At 32.4% G+C, this 24,104-nt stretch overlaps 1 protein-coding gene across 2 annotated transcripts in view; it reads left to right on the top strand.

Moving 5' to 3' along the window:
* The window catches only part of LOC145693170 (G-protein coupled receptor Mth2-like), a 219,902-nt gene extending 196,036 nt beyond the window's left edge, over positions 1–23,866 (top strand). For both annotated transcript variants that reach the window (XM_081768931.1, XM_081768932.1), the window contains exons 3-5: positions 4,586–4,770; positions 7,470–7,644; positions 21,040–23,866. In XM_081768931.1, coding sequence (XP_081625057.1) covers positions 4,586–4,770; positions 7,470–7,644; positions 21,040–21,364 — 685 coding nt within the window. In that variant the 3' untranslated portion in view covers positions 21,365–23,866. The remainder of the gene's footprint in view (positions 1–4,585; positions 4,771–7,469; positions 7,645–21,039) is intronic.
* Positions 23,867–24,104: the final 238 nt, after the last annotated feature.

Here is a 24,104-nt window from a genome sequence, read left to right as displayed (position 1 = left end):
TAATGTATACATATATTATTTTTTAAACATTTTAAAACTTTTTTGTCACTTTCCGTTAATTTGACTATATTCCATTTTAACTTATATTTATAGAATGTATGGGTATAAGTGAAATTGTGCGTGTATTCCCACACTTCTAACGCTTCCTCTTTCAATAATTACAGGTAATGTTACTTGTAATTTTTTTCTTACTGTTGAATATTTACTTACTTTCTTTTTCTTCTGAAAAATAACAGTTATAGTCTCCAAAATTCAATTAGCATCAGGAAATGTTAGTAGTATTATAATTATCGCTTTACGACATACTTTGACGCTTACAATAATTATCTTTCATCGGCCGTGAACTTTGACCTTTAATATATATTAGACTAGCATAATGTTCCTGTTCTTCACATGAAGAGAAAAAGTTTAATGGAAGTTATTTGAAAGTAATTCAAAATATTCCTGTTTGAAACTAGAGAGAGGCAAAATAAATAAATAAATAAATAAATAAATAAATAAATAAATAAAATCGAAAACCGTTTTCTAGAAAAAGGGCATTTTGGTTTTCTCCTAACCGATTCGATTTTCACCGAAACCGGTTCAGCTTTTTTTTTCAAAAGGAAAAAAGACACAGTTCTAAAACCGAACTGTTTTACTTAAAAAAAAAAGAAAAACAGTATTTCGAAAATTTTCAGTTTTGTTCCCATCACTATTTTTAACTCTTCGCGAACGAACTTTACAGCAGGGGTATACTGTTTTTTTTTTTTAACTATCAGATGAGGATTTTCAAAAACTCGTATAAAGCAATTGGCTTTGGCTTTATACTAATGTTTTTATTCCAAAGGTATTTATGAACATTTGTTTTTCAAAAGATATGCAATTAGTTACACTTACGTATTACACACTTGCACAGTAATTATTCTAATATTTGGAAAAAGAAATATTAACACTTCCTGAAAAAAACTAATTACATGTATTGACAATAAATAATATTGAATAATTGATGCATACAGTATATCTTAAAAATTTGATATAACTTTCATTGTTATTAGAAAATTACCAGAACAGGAATCCTTACGAAGTTCCAAAATCTGATTACCATCTAAATTGCTACATTCCATTCTAAACAGAATAAACGTGAACACGACATGTGTCCACGGAGCTTCCACTTGACCATAAAAAAAAGTGGTGTCTGTGCTATCCAGGGACCCAAATTTGAACAAAGTGATAACCAGGGCCCGGATCTTGTTGACAAGTCAACTTTTTTCTGTTACGCATAGGGCAAGGCAACTTCAAATAAAAACGTTATCTGTCAACTCAAGGTTCTAAAAGTATATTGTTTTAGGGTCAACTTTTGGTCATTTTTTGCCGTTTTGAAGTTTCAGGTCATTTTTTAATATTTTAAGGTAACTTTCAGGTCACTTATGGCCTTTATAGTTTTTTTTCTTCTACATAAGGAAATCTTAAAATGGATTTTTAAAATACGAAGTTATCTCATTTCTTGGTTCCTGATTATTGGGGTGGAAAACTGCATTCCTAAGAAGCTAATGAACACTAAGCTTTATCTTGTTGACTAGGGGTAGGGGTTGGTCGGTGGTCAAACAGATGGTTTTAGATCATTGACCACAAAGGATGTGATCACGTGAATAACTAACAATGGATTAGAAGACGTACAAAGATTTTAAACGGGGTTTTTATCTATTATTCTCATGTATACAGTCTACACTTCCGAACCTCTATTGTTTAAGTGTGTTTCCTAGTTTCAAATCGGGAGTGAATTGACGCTTTCAGTACGTACAATGCCGTACAATGGACTGATCAATAGACTGCAACTAACTGAAACAAAACTTTTGAGAATGAGTCAGAAATGGTAATTAAAATCTAATAGATATTCAAAAATGACAATGTTTAACGAAATAAACGTTTTAAAAAAACAAATTTTAGGGTCAATTTTTGTGAATTTTAGGGTCATTTTAGAGGAATTTTAGTGTCATTTTATAGGTCACTTTTTAGAAAATTTTAGGTCAACAAGATCCGGGCCCTGGTGATAACCAATAAATATGCACAGAAGACAATCTGCGAATTTAACTCGTAGTTCATTCGTAATAAAGAAGTAAAGCAAAGGGCAGACTATGCTCATTGTTCGACCGGAAACTGTTAAAATACTTGTTTATGCAACTTCTACCGTGTTACTTAAACGTTCATAACCTTTTTGACTAACGATATACTTTACTGGACTTACTTGTTTCATTTTTTGTTAATAATAATATAAATTACAATAATGTTAAGACTACTAGTTTTACATGAAATTTTGCGTAAATATTATCCTTGCATCCTATGCGGAATTTAGCGAAATGCGACTCTATAGCTGGAAAAGAGAGTTAATTGTTTTCGCTCTCACTCCGGTACCATTAGGCATTGAAGCTTAAATTTTTGTATCTCTAGGTATCTTGCCTGGCTGAGATAAATGCTGAAATAACGCTGAGATTTAGAAAATCTGACCGCTGGGCGGAGAAAGGAAAGAAGGGTCTGAATGTTTCTAGCCGTTCATCGGATTTATTAGGCGTAGAACTTTGAAATTTTGTAGGACTGTTCTCCATGTACCACAAACTGACAGTAAAACAGTGTTTTGCTAAATGTACTGTGTAATTGGAGAAAGAGATATTGAATTTTTTTTCTGCTTACATCTCTGAAGCAATTGGAAATAGAAAATTGAAACTTTGTATGTTTTAAATGTTTCAATTGAACACAGGATTTTTACAAAATTCGATCTAAGATTTACGACTGTTGCTGGTAGTTTTCACCATCCACCAGCGCTTCAAAACTTTTGAAAGTAGAGGAACTTCAAGTTGTGTAGAAATTATCTCCTTGTTTCCTAGGCTGAGAGCAAGACAAGTTTTTATGAGATGCGATCCCAACGGTTTAGGAGGGGTGGAGAAGAGACTAGAAAATATTCTCGCTGTTTATCGAATCTCCAAAACTCTCAGATGTTTCGAAAAACTTTAAAAATTTTTAGAAGTGTTCCCCTCGAAACCTATTTTGTGAATAAGACAAAATATATATGAAGTACAACCTCTCCATGGGGGAAGGGAAAAGGGATTGGAAATCTTTTCGCTGCTCACTAGATCTCCGAAACTACTACCCGTAAAAACTTGACATTTTGTACGTGTTAAGGCTGTCAAGAAACCCTAGACTAATGATAAGTCGAAGCTTTATAAAATGCGTCTCATAGTGGGAAAAAGGAGGCGTTCAACTATTTCTTTGACTTTACCATAATTCATGAACTCTTGAGTGTAGAACATGAAATGTTGTACAGATGTTATCCTTTTACTCTAAGCTGAAGAAAACATAAGTTTTAAGAAGAGCTACCGCTAAAAGAAGAAAGCGAACTTGAAAAATTTTTCGTATTTTTAACATACGTTCGAAACAGTTGGGAGTACGAACTTTTTTCTTTTTTTAAAATTTCTTATTAAACTCTAGGCTGAGGATAAGATGGAGTTAACGAAATGCGACCCACAGAAGGGGAAAGCAGGTTTGGACCTTTTTTCGCTAATCATCGACGTTTAAAAAAAAATGGCGAAGGTAAATGAAATTTTGCATTAATGTTCTCTTTTCACCTTGTTTCTCTTTTCACCTTGTTTCTCTTTTCACATTAATGTTTTTCATCTTGGGTAAGATAGGATTTTTTGAAACAGCATCTATGAATATGGAAAAAGAGGTTAAATATTTTCTTGCTCTAGGAATTTGAAATGTTGTGCGAATATTCTCTGTATTTAAACTATGTATTAATACAGAGTTTATATATTTATGTACTCTCAGAATAATGCTGTCGTAACTCAAAATAGGTTTTAATATTTAGAAACTTTCAGTGTATAATAATAATTATAATTTGTACGTGTTTAATGTTATCTATACAATAATTACTTACTACTCTATGTATCGAAACAAAGTGACTTTCTTCAGAAACAGAAAAGAAAGTCAAGTTTCTTTAGATACAAAAATCTTTTCCCTCACACCTTCAAACTGACATTTTAAATTTATGATAGTCTTATTCTGGAGATGCGAGGGACACATAGGTTCACTAAGAAGTTTTCCATCATTATTTTTTTTTCAAAAAGTAGGGTATATAGCAAAAAATGTATACTTTATATTTGGCGTACAGAATATGAATGTTCACGTGAGGAGTCTATTTGGATAAGTTTCGAAACTACAAAAAGACATCAAAGGAAAAGTTATTTAGAAGCGATTGTGTGAGAGTCTATGTAGCTCCACTGAAATCAGATTTGCATTAACAAGTCAGAAAATTTCCATATATATCTCTCTATATATTTTCCATAGATCTTAATCTCCTTGTGTGAGTAACAGGCATTCTACTAGTTTATATAAAATGTATTATGAAGTACTCCATATATTACAATCTTTTTTTCTTTATGTAAGTTATATGATATTGCCTATTATGTGTTTCTAAAGTACATTTTTGAGAAAATGAATGCTAGGCTCTGAATGAGATTAGAAGTAGAGGCTCTTCTTAATTTTAGTTTATGTAAGCCAAAACAAGCTAAACAACTAGGAATTATGAGAATACACTTTCTTTATCTTTCAGTGGTCTCCGGCCTCCACAAGGCACTGTAAGTGAAAGAGATAGGAAAAAGTTCGTTTACTACTCGCTGTACGCTTGGGGTTGTACAGCCTTCATTTCTATGGTGACAATCATAATGGATTTTGCACCTGGTGTTCCCGATACAATGCTGAAACCAAATCTTGGCAAGAATAGATGTTGGTTCCACGGTAAATATATAGGCTATTCTCAATTTATTTACTATTGCCTCATTCCACATTGTTGAAAACTTCATTGATTTCGATAATTAAGTATTAGTGTGCAAGCCTAAGTAGAAAGCAATGTGCTATAGTATACTATACAATAGTTAAAAATGTAAGTAGAATAAAAATGATCTATACGATATAATTACAAAACATCATAAGGAAGATCATAATCAAGTTTTTGATATAATCGTGTACTTTACGTTGCCCAATCTGTCAAATTTTATCATTGTCACAGCCGATGGCGGCTCTTCAGAGATGTAATATCTGTAAACATGTCAATTTTATCAATAGAAGTAAGGAAAGACAACTTTCCTAGTGTCCTATTCCTTTTATGCATGAATTGGAACATTAGATAAGTTCTTTGTGGTCACTGATCACAGCATAGCACCCACAGATAAATGAGGAGGCTCAAGATTCTCAACTCAAGGCAAAGAAAGAAATAACAGAAAAAATATAAATAACAATAAAATTGTCAACTTTTTGTTCCAAAAATCAAGATCTTGTCTCAAAAGTTTTATTTCCTCAAAAGTTGTAATTCCTTGTACTCATAATTATCGTACAACTAAAAGATGGTGAGGATATAACCTTAAACGTTGTATGAAACTAGATAAACCTCTCTTATGTACTAATGAAATAGCCCCCTCTCCTGAAGGAAACTATAATCGCACTTATACCGAATCATATTAAATAATAATAAATAAATTCAATATATTTATAAGGGTTTTTATGATTATTTTTAACAAGTATTACTTATATTGAATACTCATAACTACATTTCATTTAATCCAATATTGACTTAGCTAATAATAATTGTATTCTACAGGTGTCCAATATACAATGCAACACGGAGTTCGGGATAGTAGAACTTTTGAATCGGAAGCGGTACACAAATAATGGTTATACCAAAATGAAGCCTTGTTCATGCATATATATTTTTAAACTAGGAAGCAACGATTGAAGTAGGCCTACACTAGGAACCACACAGTGTTGCCAAGATGTAACCAAATGTGTAAATCATATTTTTTTTTACAAGACACGTAAATTGACTCATAACTCATATGTATAGATGTTCTGTCGTTAATTTTCAGTTTGTATATTTGGAGTAGCTTGGAAACTATGGAATGGAAAAAAGAATTTTTCATTTCCACCGATAACTAATCCGATGAGGCCTCTGTAAGGGGTTACTAGGAAAAATGTGGTTTTCATAAATTAACATTCTGAATTGGCAACAGTGCTGTTCTTTCAGTGCATCAAAAAGTGTGTTAAGAATCTCTCTACATTATGCTATTCCTGAAAACAATGAAAAACAAACTTTAAAATTATCGTGATAAAACTTTTACTTTCATGCAGCCGGCAACACTGCTGTCCATTGAATCAAAACGAGGGCACTTCCAGAATCTGTCGTAGAACTGACAATTCAGTTCATGATGAATAGTAATGTTGCCGGGTGCATGTAAGTAAAAGTTTTATCATGATAATTTCAAAGTTTCGTTTTCATTGTTATCAGAAATTGCATAATGTAGACAGATCCTTAACACACCTTTTGATGCACTGAAACATCAGCACTGTTGCCAATTCAGAATGTTAATTTATCAAAACTACGTTTTTCCTAGTAACCCCTTACAGAGGCCATATCCGATTAGTTATCGGTGGAAATGAAAAATTCTTTTTTCCATTCCATATTTTTCAAGCTACTCCAACTATACAAACCAAAAATTAACGACAGAACATCTATACATATGAGTTATGAGTTAATTTACGTGTCTTGTAAAAAATTGATTTACACCTTTGGTTATATCTGGCAACACTGTGTGGTTCCTAGTGTACTTCAATCGTTGCTTTCTAGTTTAAAAATATATGCATGAACAAGGCTTCATTTTGGTATAACCATTATTTGTGTACTTCTTCCGAGCAATACTAATGGTTTCAAATTAATATGCGATGTTGCTACATAATGAAACTTTTGATTTCCTATAGCGGCTGAAGGAGGTTCCGGAGATATCATTATTTAACATTTTTGCGTTATTTTAACCTGAAGAATATCGCTCTGTTGTCCGCGGGTGCAAATTTTAGAACACCCGATATATATAGTAGTTATTCTCGATATACACACAATGTATTGCACGTTCTTATTAATCAGAAAAATACAGATTTTGCTAACTTCATAATACGTGCTTATTCTATAAACTATACATATAAGGTGGTTTCAAAATTAATAATCAGATTTTGACACTACGTAAAAACATAATTCGAAAATAACTCGTGAAGTACCCTTCGTTCTGAGTATAGTGCCCACCTTATCTTCTCTCATAATTATTAATATTCTGGGATAAGGATCTTTCGACATGTTTTTGCTATAACTTACATGATAATCATTGTAATGAAATCCAAAATAAATGTTCTATTCCAAGAATTAAGAAGTAAATTATAAAGCTGTCAATGTACAGAGTGAAACGCATATGATACATGTTAATATAATATCTACTTTGATTTTATTGACTAATCATGTTTATTTATTACTTATTCTCCTTCTTTATGAATTTCTTACTGTATCAAGTACGAATATATTATATTTCATTAAAGTTTTGTATTTAACTAATTTTGTGTATAAATATCATGAAATTAATTTCTATAATGAATTATTTTCCTTCTTAATATTACAGATAAGAAAGCAATTCTGGCTTACTTTTATGGACCAATGGCTGTTTTGTTACTGGTCAACATTATCCTGTTTTCTTACACAGCATCCAAAATCGTTGCCGTTCGGCGAGACACAGCTGTTTTAGACAAAGGACACAGTAGCAGACATGAAGGGGGTTCAAGAGGTGATAAACAAAGGTAATGGAAAAACATACAGCTAGCAGTATTTGCTAACATTACGTGAATTTATATGATTTATAAGTTGTACATCAATGATAGTTTATCGTTAAGTTGACTAAGTATTTGCTTAGAACTTTGTCCCTAGAGAGTCGCAGAAAATTTCCGCTGATTGAAACCTTAAACTTCAAGTCATTGTATCAGCTTCAGTTTTTTTCTTCTTTGTAAGCTTAAAAACCCATTTAATTAGCTACATTAAGAATAATCATTTTTAGTTTTTTTTCCAAATAATTAGCTACATCGTATCACATCTTCATAAAACTCGAATTATTTGTCGAAGATTATAGGAAGCTTATAATTTTTGTTTTTGAGTTAGAAATAATTATACAATCAATGATCGGAGATAAACGTCGACAGTAAGGTGTTAAGGTAAAAGGTCGTAACTCTCAAAAGATTGAAAATGTGGATTTTTAAAAATCATATTCAGCTCACTATAGGTCAGGCCATAGGTGAGAAAAATATTGTAAGCTCGTGTGTATTATTAAGGCAAATAACAACTTTCTATACTTGTATCTTGCAAGGATGTAAATGGGATTTAGAGGTTGTTTTTTTGCTCTCCTCAAATAAGTTCGAAATGAGGCTTATGACGTTTTACCTTAACACCATCGAGGAAAATATGGTAGAAATTTGGAAATAGAAAACGAACCCGCAATTTAGTTTACTTCTTGAAATAGCACGGACAGAGACTATGTAAATTGAAAAACTAATTATACAACTACTTAAAAGTATGCCAAGCCAACGGTGGGATTTGTATACCGGACAAATAAACAAACAAACATTATATATATATATATATATATATATATATATATATATAGAGAGAGAGAGAGGGGGGGTTCAAAACAACACCGACAATGTTTGGAAGGTGATTCCTGACACTAAGATAAGACCAATCTGGGTGCACAAATGCTTCCTTTCGGAGTTATAGGCTGCCGAAAACATGAAAAAATATGAACTTAGGTCCATAACTCCAATACTATGAGACCTACCGTAGTCGGCTCAAGACTTCATTTAGGAATTACTATGTGGCCTATTCAAATATCCATGTTTCAGAATCCTGAGGCACTTCCGCAACAATTTTTATGGAGGTAGTTGGTGAGTACTTCGAATTATATGGCCGTAGCCAAGCTTCCTCTATAAAAAATGTTGTGTGAGTACCTTAGGATTCTCAAACATGGATTTTTGGATAGGGCAGATATTAGTTCCTAAGTGAAGTCTTGACCCGCCTACAGTAGGTCCCATAGTATTGGAGTTATGGGCCTTTGAAGTTCATTTTTTCATGTTTTCGGCAGCCTATAACTCCGAAAGGAAGCATTTGTGCACCCAGGTTGGTCTATACTTTTTGTCTTATCTTGTTGTCAGGAATCTCCTTTCAAACATTGTCGGTGTTGTTTTGAAACACCCTGTATATATATAATGTTTGTTTATTTGTCCGGTATACAAATCTCACCATTGGCTTGGCATACTTTTAAGTAGTTGTATCGAAATGACCGAAGTCTGGAAGAGGCTGTAGGTTATTTAGAATTTTTTTAATGCGTATTCTAAGGGAGAGGAGGGGCGTTTAAAGGGGAAGAGATTGTCTATTGAAGTTTTGCCAAAACAGAGTTATCTCATGAGCTCCTCATGTTAGGAAGAAAAATTCGGTATGTTAACTCATTTTTAAAAACAAGTTGGTATACGCAGATGACTTACAATCTGAAAAAATACTTTGGGGGTAAGATACCTTTATCATCCCTAGGGTTAATAACATATAAAAATAATTTGTAACAATTGATATTACTATAGAATACCTAGTTTATGGGCCCACTGAAATAAATAGTGTCACTTCCGATACCATCGAAGTTCAATTTAATTTGATTATTTTTAGTTTAACGTCTCTTCCAGCACCGAGACTGTATGAGACATGGATCTACAGCTTGACGTGGGGTGCGAACCACATAAGCTCCCGCCGAGAATCGAACCGAGGCCTCCCACGCCAAAGGCGCGTACGTTAGCCGCTTGGCCAGGAGGGTACTCCGTCTAAGCTCAAGTTAAGCCCCCATCTGCACGGGGATGAGAAGGGATAAAAAAATTAAAAGGATCGAGATTAGTGACGAATCCATAGTTTTCGGGGTCGCTAAAGGCGTTGCTCATTGTTATTTATTCTATTTAGTTCTTTATTTTTAAGTATTGAGCATAAACATTATTCTACCCATGCGAAGCCGGGCACTTCTGCTAAGCATATAATAAACGAAAATAAATATTTTACAACTAACAAACTACATGACTGCGTTTTTGGTATTATATTTGTAGAAACTTCTGCCTTTCCAATTTACTCCACAGTTTTTAGGTGAATAATGTTTCTAATAGGAAACCTCTAGTTAACATTGTACCTTTTTAACTTCTTACAAGCAAACTAACCCGCATACTTATAAGCAAACTAACCTCAGAAAAGAATATTAAGAAAGTGACACATTTTCCAAATGATTACAGAAATTCCAATTTTCTATTACACGAGAAGTTTGGATTAAGATGTGGAGAGTGAAAAATGCTAATATGTGTTGATAAGCAAGGAGAAAGAATATACATAAAGATACAAATTCATGCATCATTGTTCTATGACAATTTTTGTATTTACGAACCACATTTGATGGTAGAAAAAAACAGACAATTCAATCAACATTTCCCTGGTTTCACTAGACATTCTTTATACAATAGTCAGTTGTTTGAAATCGCGTTTCCGTATAGAATTCAAGGCCAGCCAATGACTAATCCCATCTCTGTCCAGTTTGAAGTCGTGGCGATAGAAATTGTTAATGAACGGATGATAGCAATTTGATTATATTACCTTAAGTTTACAGGTTATATAATCACTGTTAGATTGAATAACATTGTGCACTTTCGCTACTTCAAAATAATGAATTGTTCTGCCATTGTTCATATCTTCGTTAGACCTTGTTTGATCAGCACTGATGTTTGCAAAGTTAGTGATAATTGTCACATCGCGTTCGAACAAACATCCTCTTTTGCTTTTTGGATGTTAGCTCTGCTTGGAATATTTCCATGCTTTAAAGAAAGAAAAAAAAATTGACAGTAAATGGTATTCTGTCTTCATATTATCTATCCAACATGTACTTTCCATGAAATTCTGTTCATCGAGCTCTGTTATAACTGTTTTGTCAATGCATCGAAGATAGCTATTTCGCATAACTTGATGCCAGGCTAAGTTTTATTCGGAGCACTTATAATTCATGTTGGTAGTTATCTATGATATAATTTATGGATATTTTCGTCTGTTAGAAATATTGTACTTGCCATTGTTGATTATATATATATACATTGTAATGTTGCGAATTACATAGCAACGAAGTTTGTACAACAGAAAACATAACATACATGTGTGTTTTAAAAAAGTATTTAGATTGCGGCGTATTTATCAGAACTTTTTTTCAAACAATAGTTGCTTTCTTTTGCCTATATACCATCTCAATAATAGTTTCTAGTAGTTGTAATTACACATATCGGAATTCGTCTTTCCATATTTTGTTCAACAGTAGCAAAGAACACTAAAGATTTAATAATTTATGGATAGAATTCGGTGTTATCGAAGTTGTTAATAGAGTCATATAATAATCAATATATTCTTCACAATCATCCTCGCACATGCCCTGTATCTCGTAGTCTTGTAGTGAGTTGAATATAATTTCCGGTATTATTACTTGGTGGAAGCTCATGTGGTTCGGATCCCACTTTAAGCTTTAAGCCCATATCTCGTGTAGTCCCGCTGCTGAAAGGAACGCTAAACTCTAATCAACAACCAACGAACCGATATTATTATAAATTTTCATGTATTTCTCTTTCTTCGTATTTTTATATTGACTGTTGATCTCGTATACTGCATCCTTTGCTATGTTCAATGGATTCATCTTCATCCCCCCTCCCCTCCACACACACATACGAAACAGGTAAGGTTCTCCTGTGCTATCCATATATAGGGACCTCAGACGTTTCGGTTTATCTGGAACAATCCAGATTTACATCATCTATCTCCCTATCCCGAATAAATTTTTCGAAACGCCAGAGTGTCCCGGTTTCTCTCCAGATCATAAGTTAGTATCATTTATGCGATGTTGAAAAAGAAGTCATCAATATTCAATGGATAGAAATAATCTACTCTGAATGAGATTGCACATCTGAACATCTCTGCAATGTGTATTAGATTCCTACTCTTTAAACATTTCCGGTATTGCTTTTCCTATTTTATTATTATTTTTTCAATAAGAAAAATAATAATGGAATAAAAATCGAATCAAATCAAATTTACAGTTCGAACTACAATAACTATCTTCTGTTTATGCTGAGAGCAAGGCAAGCGTAGGAGTACTTGCTGATGTACCCAATCTACAAGAAGAAGGTTTCAAGACCTCTTACAAATAAAATGTAAGCTTTTACTCAACAGTAGCACATTACATTGAGGAATGGATACGAGAAAACATTTTGTGCATTTTAAAAAATGGAGTAGATTTCGTTAAAGTCTCTGTCATGCAATTGGACTCCTGTTAAAGATTGTGCTACTTAAGTAAAGAAAAATCTTCCGAACGTAAAGATATGTGAAGAAGAACTACAATATTTTACCCTAGAAATAAGGGAGTTCTAACTATGATTATATTGTGAAGTTGCATAGGGAGTCTCGGTTTTAAAGTTAAGGAAATACTATGCTTATACTGACTAGTTCACTTCACAAATGCTAATGGTGCTTCTATTTGTTAGAGTTTTAACTTTGAAAGCTGTGTCCTAGTATAATATTACTTTGTTATTTTCTTCCTGCTTCATGCCCCATACATATGTATGAATTTTTGGATTTTGTAGATATAAATTTACTCTTGTGAAGTTACAAGATTTCTTTTAACGCCTAAGATAGTTTACGACTTTGACTAATCATTATGTATATATGATAGCAAAGTTTCATAAAAACTCTTAATTTAAACGTTCTCTAAGAACGCCAAAGCATGCCAAAAAATGTTGTCTCCTATTTTAAAATTAAATTCAGATAAGTTTGGGGAGGGTTTAGCAATCCAAAAGTAGCTTTCTAAATAATTTCAGCAATGTAAACTTGAAAGTATAAAACAACTCATTTTGAGGGGAAATCATCCCCTTTCCCGAGATAGAACTTTTATGTCTTACAGATTATAACTTAGAAGTCTGTATTTTCTTATTATTGTGCTGGAATAACTAGAATGATTAAACTCATGTATAATTAGCGCTTATAGAAAAACTTCTGACGGTGTAGTTTTTAGCACCGATGTTTTGATTATATTCTGTAAGCTATACCTGATTCAGTTTTTTAATAATAAGCTATAAAAACTGAATTTTCATATGAGTAATTAACTAGTTAGTGTCTCTCTAATTCTATAAATGCCTCTATTATCTAATGTGAATGTTTACGCACTTTTCTCCAAGATGTAGAAAAGACAATAAGAAGTAATTGTATCCTCAAAAAGTCATTTTTGATAAGTTCCCTGAGGAAGTTGGCAGGTCTAATAAAGTACCCGAAATTACAAAAAACAATAATAACATAAAATATAATGAAGGTGACTTGAAACTGAACGACAAAATATAATACTTGCAGAGAATGCTCCCGGTCTTTTTGAGGTTACGAAGCACAATAATTGTGTATAAAATAGTGATATTAATTACAATCGCTCTCTCGAACATTCTCTGTAAGTACTGTATTTATCTTGTAATGTGTTTCATCTGTTCAGTTTCAAATCACCTTCATTGTTTTACTTTAATTGTATTTTGTTGTTTGTAATTTCGGGGACTTTCTAACTCTGTCATCTTCCTCAGAACTTATCAAAGATGGATTAGGAAATTTTAGTATTGCAGAAGATAAAATTTATATGAGGAAAGAAAACTTCTACCTGGTATTCTGAAAATTTTATTATTATGTAGTAACCATGGATTTGAAACTTTGTGGTACCTAAACCACATATTTGTTCGTTTTACCCATACTTACTCTTTTATTTATGTAAAGAAAAATTTGTTATTGTCATTCATTACAACACGCTATGTATGCACCTCCCTTAATAGTGTTCTGTATCAATATTGTCTTACTGATAACTTCAGTGACATTGTTATCATTGCTGCTTTCTTCAAATGCACTTTGAAAGTGATTTAGGAAAATTTAGGTATTGTAGAAGATAAATTACATGAAAGAGAAAACGTTTGTATCTGGTAAACTGGTTTTATTAAAGAGTTTAATTTAGCAAAACTCATTTATAAATTTACCCGGCAGACAATAAATCTCAAGATTTACTTGGTGAATTAACATCAATTTTGGCCAAAATGTAGAGTGTCCAAAGTTAGGAATCGAGTTCGTTGATAAAGGTGGTAGATCCGCCGACCACTTCCGGTAGATCCGCCGACCATAAATCAACCACTTCCGGTTTCAGTGTTGTTCTCAATAGAGTAAAAGCGGTAATAGATAGCAAGAATCTGTTTTCTGCAATCAATTAAGCGTGACAAGAATATATTTTATCTCCATTCTAATCTTTCTACTAAAACCAGAAGTGGTAGAAATCTACCACCATTTACAGTTTCAATATTAATTGAGAAAATATCACGTCGTACAAACCAAACTTCTTCACCACTACTTCCTTTAGATGATATACTAACAAACTCAAGAATTTTAACTATCATCTCATTCACTTCAGATTCTTTCGGGTCTCACGTGGAGCCTTTTTCACGTAGCATAGAAGTGAGTAGCATAAAAATAAATGAAACAAAAGCATTGAGAAAATATGAATCAAATCAGGAATCAAAATCTAAACTAAGTGAGATGATTTTTATTTTATCTCTTATGAACTTGGAACTTCTTTTTTCTACCCTCCTTACTGGCCTAGTAGCTAGCACGTGAACCTCCGGTGCACGAGATTCCAGATTTATTTCCCAGTGGGAGAAGATTGAACACATCACGTAGTCCATATCTCATATAGCTTAATGAAGAAAATACGTTCAAACTTTACCAATCAAATCCAAATTTCTTGTTCCTAAATGGTCATATTACTTCGCTTTACTAAGTTTATACCCATCCTTACTTTTTTCATATTCGCATAAGATCAATTTGTTTGTTTTTAAACATTCGTTTAATACATTATGGTGAACAAGGGACCGAAATTTATTATAAGCAACAAGATATTTATATAGAAGACAATAAATATGAGTTTTTTTTTTTTTTTTTTTTTTTACATACTGTAACGTATTATTTCAAATTAGCCATATGCAAATATGAAGAATGAGATTTCGTATACAGTTAGTGAAACGGACAAATATGGCGGTTTAGGTACATGGAAGTTCCTAGTTCGTGACTGCTACGTAATAAGATTTTCAGATTACTAGGTGGGAGCATATTTTCCATTTATATAAATTTATTTTCTGTAATACCTGAAATTTCGAAATCCCCCTTTTTAAGTCTTTTGAAGAAGGTAAAATGTTAATAAAAGTTACCAAAATTATAAGGAACGTAATATTGATATAGAACATAATGAATATGACTTTATATGTGTTCTTTGTACATCGTAACTTGTTAGAATGACTAAAAGCTCTAGTCGTTTACGAAATATATATATGGTATTCTGTAATAAATATAATTTTACTTTATTATGTTGTATAACAGAGATGGCCAATCCTGCCCATGAATAAAAATGTTCCTTTTTTAACTCCATGCGTAATAAGGAGAGTGTAGCTGTATATTATAATATATCTGAAACTTAACTTTCAACTATAAAAATATTTTCATAAAACTTTTGGTTATCAAAGACATTCTGCACAGAAGTCGTGTTCGTGATTTTTTTAAAAGAAAAATTCAGATTTCATACAGTTGCTTTCAAATGTTGGTAGCCCAGGCGCTAATTGGCTTAGACATATGAAACAAGGAGCAGCATTCGTAGAACAGAACACAAATTTAGCAAATGTATGACTTACACACAATTAGCGAATTTTATCCTAGCCCAGAGTACATGATAAATTAGCATCTGTGCTGTATAAAATTGCAATGCATGTTATATAATCTGTTATCTGGGGAGTTTCCGAATCAGAAAGTTGCTTCTCAATGGAGAATAAATTTGTTAAAAATATGTATTAGGAAATGAAATGAATTCTTTGAGTTTTACGTCCCACGGAAAATACGTATTAATTCGTCACACGCAATATGAATCTTATGACGAACGTAGTCCTCAGATTGCAAATACAAGCGAAATTTTCATGACGAGTTTAGTCGTCATTGGCAGCTAAGAGGATAATATGTAATGGAAAAATGGAAAGAAACTTTTGTTATTAATTGGTTTTCAGGTTTAAAGTTGTTTCTATATATACATACATAGTCTCAGGGGAAGTTTTACAGGTTATTGTCGAAGAAACGAATATATATGTTATATAATCTGTTATATATATAGGGCGTTTCAAAACAACACCGACAAAGTTTGGGTGGTGATTCCTGACGCCAAGATAAGACAAAAAGTATAGACCAACCTGGGTGCACAAATGCTTCCGTTCGGAGTTATAGGCTGCCGAAAACATGAAAAAATGAATTTTAAAAACTAAAGCTCCAAAAACTATGGGATCTACCGTAGTCGGATCAAGAGTTCACTTAGAAACTAGTATATGCCCTACCCAAATATCCAAGTTTCAGAATCCTTCGGTACTTCCTCAACAATTTTTATAGAGGTAGTTGGTGAGTACTTCAAGTTACATGCCCGTAGCCAAACTCCCTCTTTAAAAATTATTGTGTGGATACCTCAGGAGTTTGAAACATGTATTTTTGAACAGCGCACATATTAGTTCCTCAGTAAAGTCTTGATCCGACTACGGTAGGTTCCATTGTCTTGCAGCTATGGACCTTTAAAGTTCATTTTTTATATATATTTTCCACAGCCTCCAACTCCGAAAGGAAGCATTTGTGCACCCAGGTTGGTCTATACTTTTTGTCTTATCTTGGTGTCAGGAATCAACACCCAAAACTTTGTCGATATTGTTTTGAAACACCCTGTATATATATAAACTTATTTCGTTTCTTCGACAATAACCTGTAACTTCCCCTGAGACTATGTATGTTGAGAAAGCAGTGCAATATATGAATTTTAAGTGATGATCTTTCAGAAATTTGGAATGAATTTTTCTTGTTTAGAAATAACGCGGAAAATCCTAATCCCGGGCTCATTTTTCCGTGCTCTTCCTGTGGTGTTCCAGACCAACTAGCAATACTTGCAAATATAGTAATTAAAATACTAATTTTATTTCGTTGGTTGTTTCAGATTAGTGCATATCCTTACTAAAATAAATTGAAAGAGTCAATTAAATAATTTGCTTAAAAGATAGATAGTACTCTAAACTAGTGTAAAATTTCCGGAAATTTTTAACCTGCTAGTAAAAAACAGTTTTTCCGTTGGTTTGTTTTTTTCGGAAAAATTGGTAAAATAACAAAAATCTTTGTACTAGCTAGTTTTACTAGTAATCGAACCATTTTTTTTTTCGAACGCGTAAAAACTGTAAGTTGAGAAATTTCAATATTGTGAATATTTACAAAAGAAGAATCTTAAATAAAACTGTTGTTATTATTCTTGAAAATTAATAGTCTGCATTCAATTTCTTTATGTGCCTTTTAGTCGTTTACTCCTGGTTCCGCATTAATTACAGCATTTTCACAATTGCATACACATCTACCATCATGAAGCGTTTCTGTTGCAACAAATAGGGCTCTTGAATGAAACTGAGTTTTTAATGTGCTCTTTGATCTGGTGAAATTCTGTTAGTTTTAACCAAATTACTTCTTAAAAGAAAGAGCAGTAGGCAAATTTCACTAATACTCATACACTAACACATATAATTATACCTACTATTATTTAATATTCAAATACAGACTAATATAAACTTTATGTACAAAATTTTAGTATGTAAACAAATACCTGTTTTCTAGTGCGACAAATTATCTATATATATAAAAATGAAAGTGGCTATATTTGTAACTTAACAACTCTTGAACCGGCAGATTGATATCGATAAAAATTTTCAACATAGATGAGGTTCGGGCCTGGGATGGAATTTACCAACCTCACTTTGAAGGTGCAACTTGGAGGAAGAAAGTGCGAATATATATTGAAAATTACCGATCTTAGTCTCAAACCCATAGTTTTAGGGGATGCTGAGATGAAGAGTGATATTTCCGATGAAGCTTAAATTCAAATTCAGCACTGCAACTTGGGGGAAGTGGAGGGGAGATATATAAAATGATCGAAAATGACCGGTATTAATGTCAAATCCATAGTTTTCGAGGTTGCTGAGATGAACAGTATCACTTCTAATGCTGTTTAAATAAAAATTCAGGCCCGCAACTTAGGAGACGGGAAAGGGGAAATATATAAAAGTGACAGAAAATAGCTGATATCAGTGTCGAATCCATAATTTTCGGGCTCGCTGAGGTGAACAGTGACACTTTCGATGCCGTTTAAATCCAAATTTATCCCCGCAAATTGGGGGAGGGGGAGATATATAAAAATGATGCAAAATGATCGATATTAGAGGGAATCCATAGTTTTCAGGGCCGCTAAGATGAACAGTGACATTTCCGATGCAGTTTAAATCCAAATTCAACGCCGAAACTTTAGGCAAGGGGAAGGGATGATAAATAAAAAAAATGATCGAAAATGACTGATATTAGTGTCGAATCCATAGTTTTCGGGGTCGCTGAGACGAACAGTGACACTTCTAATGTCATATAAATCCAAATTTATTCCCGCAACTTGTGGGCGGGGATATATATATAAATATGATCGATAATGACCGATATTAGTGTAGAATCCATAGTTTTTGGGATCGCTGAAATGAACAGTAACACTTCCGATGCCGTTTAAATCAAAATTCATCCTCGTAACTTGGTGTCGGGGGAGAGGGGATATATATAAATGATCAAAAATGACCGATATTAGTGTCGAATCCATGGTTTTTGGGGTCCGAGATGAACACTACCACTTTCGATGCTGTTTAAATCCAAATACAGCCGCCATTAATACTCCTAAAGGGGAAGGGTGCATGTAAAAGTAATTGAAAATGACTTATACTAGTGTCGAATTCATAGTTTTTGGGGTCCCTAAGTTCATTGGTGACAGTTTTGGTGCCCTTTATACCCAATATGAAACGTATTCTTCCCGTGTGAAGAACGGATATTGTGCTAGTCTTTAATAATAAGGAATGAAAGTTTCACATGTTAAATTCTTTAATATATTTGTTGCTGCTCAAATTTACGCACTTGTGTGGTGTGTGTGTGTATGTGCAAATAAAATCATCTCTCTTTTCGAGTTGTTCGAAAAATATACAAATAATAAAGAGGGATTTTTATCAGATATCAGAAAACTAAAAAGTAAAATAAAAGCTGCTGCTTTAAGTATTTTTGCAAAATACGTTGTATATGTGGTGCAGACACACTACAGCAAATAAGATTAGCATCAGGCGAAGAAATAGTTTTTAAATTTTAATTTTCGGGTTTTGCCAATATTTCCGAACAAAGGATTTTTTCTAATGAGTTCAAAATTTCCGGAAATTTTACACACCACAAGGAAGTTACATACAGTATCTCCATGAAATATATATTTGATTTTAACATACTGGTATTAACTAAAATGGTTCTTTCCTTGTTATTTTAACTCTTCCCTGCCATAAACGGTAATTTTACAAGATTATTTAAGATAATTTAAATGTGTCTATATAATTAATCTAACTAGGATTATATTTTAGGAACTTTTGTAGCCTTAGCTCCATTCTATCACTGTGCTGACTTTAAAGGAGTGGTGCAAATATATTTGTTGCCACAAACTTCTCCTATTCTAATACAAGAAACATAACTACACAATGATCTTAACTGTAAATTACTAAATATAAAATAGTTTTCATTTTAAAAACATAATGTAGTAAATTATTCGAAAATTTCAATTTTTCCCAATTTTTCCGTTTTTTTCCAAGCTCGGGGAAAAACGGTAAAAAACTGATTTTTTACCCAAAATTTCCGTTTTTTTTTCAGGTCTTTACAACACTACTCTAAACTCATTCTTGGTTGATATCAATTACTGTATATGATGAAACGATAGTATTGAAACACATTTAAGTGTTCTACACAGAAAATTAAACCTAAAATGCAGGTCAACTTGAGCGTTTGACTTTAAAGCCTGAAGCCTCAGTTACTATTAAAATCACTTATCTTTTACTCTATAACTGTCAACTAGGGTACATATCATTCTCATGCATGATTCTTATGAATTGGGAGACTATTGAACGCAATACGATGGTCCGGATACCACCTTTAGCTATAGGTTCATGTCTTATATAGCCTCGGAGCTGAAAAGGATCGCTAAACTTTCACAAACAAGCAAATGATTTTCAAGTAATTTAAAAAGTTCGTTACTGAATTCTCTATATCTGTGTATGTGTCTTTTATTTGCGAATTTTTAAATTTTGAGCGCTCCATTCGATAGAACATTAAAACTATTTGAGAAAGTGATGAAATTGCTTCGCGTCACTTACCTTTCCCGAGATATTGGCCAAAAACATTCCGATTTTGGGAGATTTAAGGAGCCATACTGTATCTCGGAAACCGTAAGTCATAGAGAGGTCATATTGGTATTGATCAATACCTAAGAGGATGTTGAACATTTTGATGCCAAATAGTAACCTGTGGCTACTGGCCAACTGGCCACCGTTCCCCAGATATTGTTCCAAAAAATCGGATTTCGGGAGATTTAAGGAGCCATATCTTAGGAACCGAAATCATAGAGAAATGATATTTTGCGAATTTTTCAATTTTGAGCACTCTATTTTAAGCATGTGTCTTCGTAAAACAACATATCGTATAACGTTTTAGCAGAACTCTTAAGCAAAACACGTGGAAAAAAATGTACCCGAGGAAATTATAAATGGATAGATATGTTACAGAAATTGTTTAATGAGTATAATAATAAAGTACATAGAACAATTGGTATAAAGCCTGTAGAAGTTAATAAGAAAAATTAATTCTTTTTAAGTTCGTTCTGGCAATGCTCTTGGAACATTCTCAACTGGTTATTACTGAATTCAATGAATTGAACAGTTTGAGCACAGTCTCCGGTTACGTAAAGATGTCTTTAGGTACTCAATTTAGCCCACTCGTTCCAGAGTCATTAACAATAAATAAATAAATAACAAAAAATAAAAAATAATAAAAAAGTATATATATGTTTAAGAGAGTATAAATGTTTAAGATAATATAAATATTTAAGAGTATATAAATATTTAAGAGAATTACTAATAAACTTTAAGATGCTTTTCTTATATGTATTTTGCTCTTGTTCGCAGGTTGATCCTTTATATAAAGCTATTTATTTTGATGGGTCTCAGTTGGATAACCGAAATCATCTCTTGGGCTGTAGGAGGCCATGATTATTATTGGTATGCAACAGATATTGTCAACCTCCTGCTGGCAGTCTTTATCTTCGTGGTATTTGTATGCAAGAAGAAGGTATTGTGTCTGCTTCAACAACGATTTCCATGTTTAAAGTTTGGTTTTTTAAACGATACGCGCGGCAGCAGCCCAACCCACAGCACATCTCTGTCCCCGGTGTCAGTCTCAATGAGCACCATCAACACAACAGCTGCTACCGCCGCCCAAAACAAGACGTGAGAACTTCTACAGTAGCTGTTACGGAACTGTAAGTCTGAGTAAGATAATTACAAAGAAAACAGGAAGTTTGCATAGATTGAAATACATCTGGTATATTGATGTAACAAAAAATGCAGGCAGCAAGTAATGTTCATTTGTTATGGCGCCAGAGATTTCTTATGCATGTAATCAAAGTAAGAATTACCGGCAGGATCACGGAAGATGAAGAGTCGGAGCTTTGTAAACTAATACTTCATTCTCCTTGAATGATTACAGATCCAACTCTGGAGGAACGAAACGTCCTCAGTTCACGTAAAGAGTGTAACAAAATAGTGTTTCAAACAATAAACAAAGAGATTTTAGAAAAAAAATAACAAAGTGAAAAAAATAATTATAAAAGGTACGAGAAAATAGTAGGCGGTGTTGAATTTGGTAGTAAAATAAAGAAAAAGAAAAATGCTCTCTAACCAAGGATAGAAATTGTAAGATAACTATCAAATTTCAAACCTATTGTGTTGATAACTGCCATTTTCTTCGTGGTAATTATATAGGTTGCACATCACATAATTCAGAATTGTCTATCGCGGGGAAGAAGCATTGAAATTTTATTTTATAAATAGGTTTCTAAAAATAAATGTTCCGTTTATGCTGTACCCTTGAAAGATTACTAAGCATGATACACAATGTGAATGCAAAACATCTTAAATTAAAATATCTCAACCCGTTAGTAACATTCTCTAATTGGTATCCTAAATTTGGTTTCAAATTTACCCTTTTACATGACGACTGTATTCGAACAAAGAAATGTATAGATGTTATCAATGATTCTGTGTTTCTCTGAGGCCAGCTAAACCTAAATAAAAGAATATGCGGAAATAGTTTTATGTAAAAAGACGTATTTTAGTTATCTAGTATCAGGGCCAGTTACCAACTCTTTATGTAAGTAGCTTAGAGTTTTAGAGTAGTAGCATAAATTGCAGTGTAGCAACTTGGACACCAGTCCGCTAATCATAAGATTTGTTAGCTACCGGTATATTTGAAGTCAGTACTGCTTTATTTGTGAATTTTTTTTAAGTGATCTTCAGTTTATTTTCCATACCAATTCCAGAATCATGTTATCAGTTACCAGAAAAGATGAAAATGTTCTCAACAGAAATATTATGTTTGATAATCATACTTATTTATTCTTTGTGTGTAAATCCTGTCTATGTAGACACTCTATAGAACAAAACTTCAATAGTGAAATGGTCAATTTGATCTGTATGTGTTTATTTTTGTTTAAATTTGTATATATGTGTAGGTGTATGTATGTGTCAGAAGTAAATGTTAAAACATAAAAATAGACTAAAAATGCAGTACCTGATTAAAAAGTAAGTAAATGGTTTCAGTTATATCAATATGGGTAACAAATTATACAAATTTTATTTCTAATTATGTGGTCTTGATATTTGTGTATTATATCCATGCAAGATTGTTAAAATTATTAAACGTAACAAAACATGTTGACAATGTCCTATTATCTTATGTAAAGATAAAAAGATAAGTTTAGTCATAAACAAGGTTCACTGCAAACAATGACTGGCATTGTATCGTAGAATTTATGTTACCGTAAACACTGACTTGTAATTTGAGTATAAATAATGACTATATTTATAATCTGAACCAACTGTTCACTAGCGATATAAATTAATAAAATCTCTGGCAACAATTTGAATACATTTCTTTTATTATTTATTTATTTATTTATTTTATTATTATTTTTTTTGTTGCATGAAAGTTTTAAAAAAGCACGATTTATTTTTGTTATAATAAAAAACGTCAGAATTAGGTATAGTTCTACATCAAATCCCATAAATTTAGGCAATTTGTCCTTTGGTAACACTAAAATTAAAATTATGTACAGTATTTGTATATCATTAAGATTTAAATACAATATATAATAGTCTATGGTTGAATTAAATCTGCATAGTAGAACTATAATCTCCACGAAATAAGACTAATCCAGTTTCTTCATATGATTGGGATGAAAGTGTTTTAAGAAAATTTAAAACATCTAATAGATTTTACAAAATTTTGTTCTGATTGAATATGAACACTTCAAATACGTATTTGTTGAATATACTATATTTCTGTGTATCTTTAAATATCCCTTTGCTGTAGTACAAGCACAGTGTATTGTGTATGTTGATGTATCTTTAGATATATGTAATGTATTAAATAAATTTACGACTTATATTACAATGTTGTTACCAACCTATAAATTTATGATAATAAGTAACAAACGGTACTTACATGGTTCTTTATATTGATACAGCTTTATGTGCAATTTACATGTAGAGAATCATCAGGCAGGTAAAGATAATTCGATATACTGTAAAATATCCTGTATAGGATCATATTGCCATTGTAAACAGTGCATTTATGTGAATTAAAATATCCAATATGGTGTGTAATGACATGAATAATGTACATGGATGTTGCAATATATGTAGTTCCCTTTCGTAACATGTTCTTTCATTTAAAATATTCTTTTTAAGTATATTTGTGAAGATCAACTAATTTTTGTGCGTTATTGCAGTCAATATTTGTTCATATTGAACTCATGCTATTTAATATCACATTCACATTTTAACAAAAGACATACTGACCAAACCTTAAACACACACTGTATTTTAAACTGTAATGTGTTACAGTTTCGGATATCTACCATATCCTTCATCAGGCACTATATAGACACTATAACATATAGTGTCAATATGTA

The sequence above is a fragment of the Thermobia domestica genome, chromosome 8 (genome assembly GCF_964235325.1).
Source record: "Thermobia domestica chromosome 8, izTheDome1.hap1.1, whole genome shotgun sequence".
NCBI classification, from domain to species: Eukaryota; Metazoa; Arthropoda; class Insecta; order Zygentoma; family Lepismatidae; genus Thermobia; species Thermobia domestica.
This window is presented reverse-complemented; position numbering and strand designations above follow the sequence as displayed.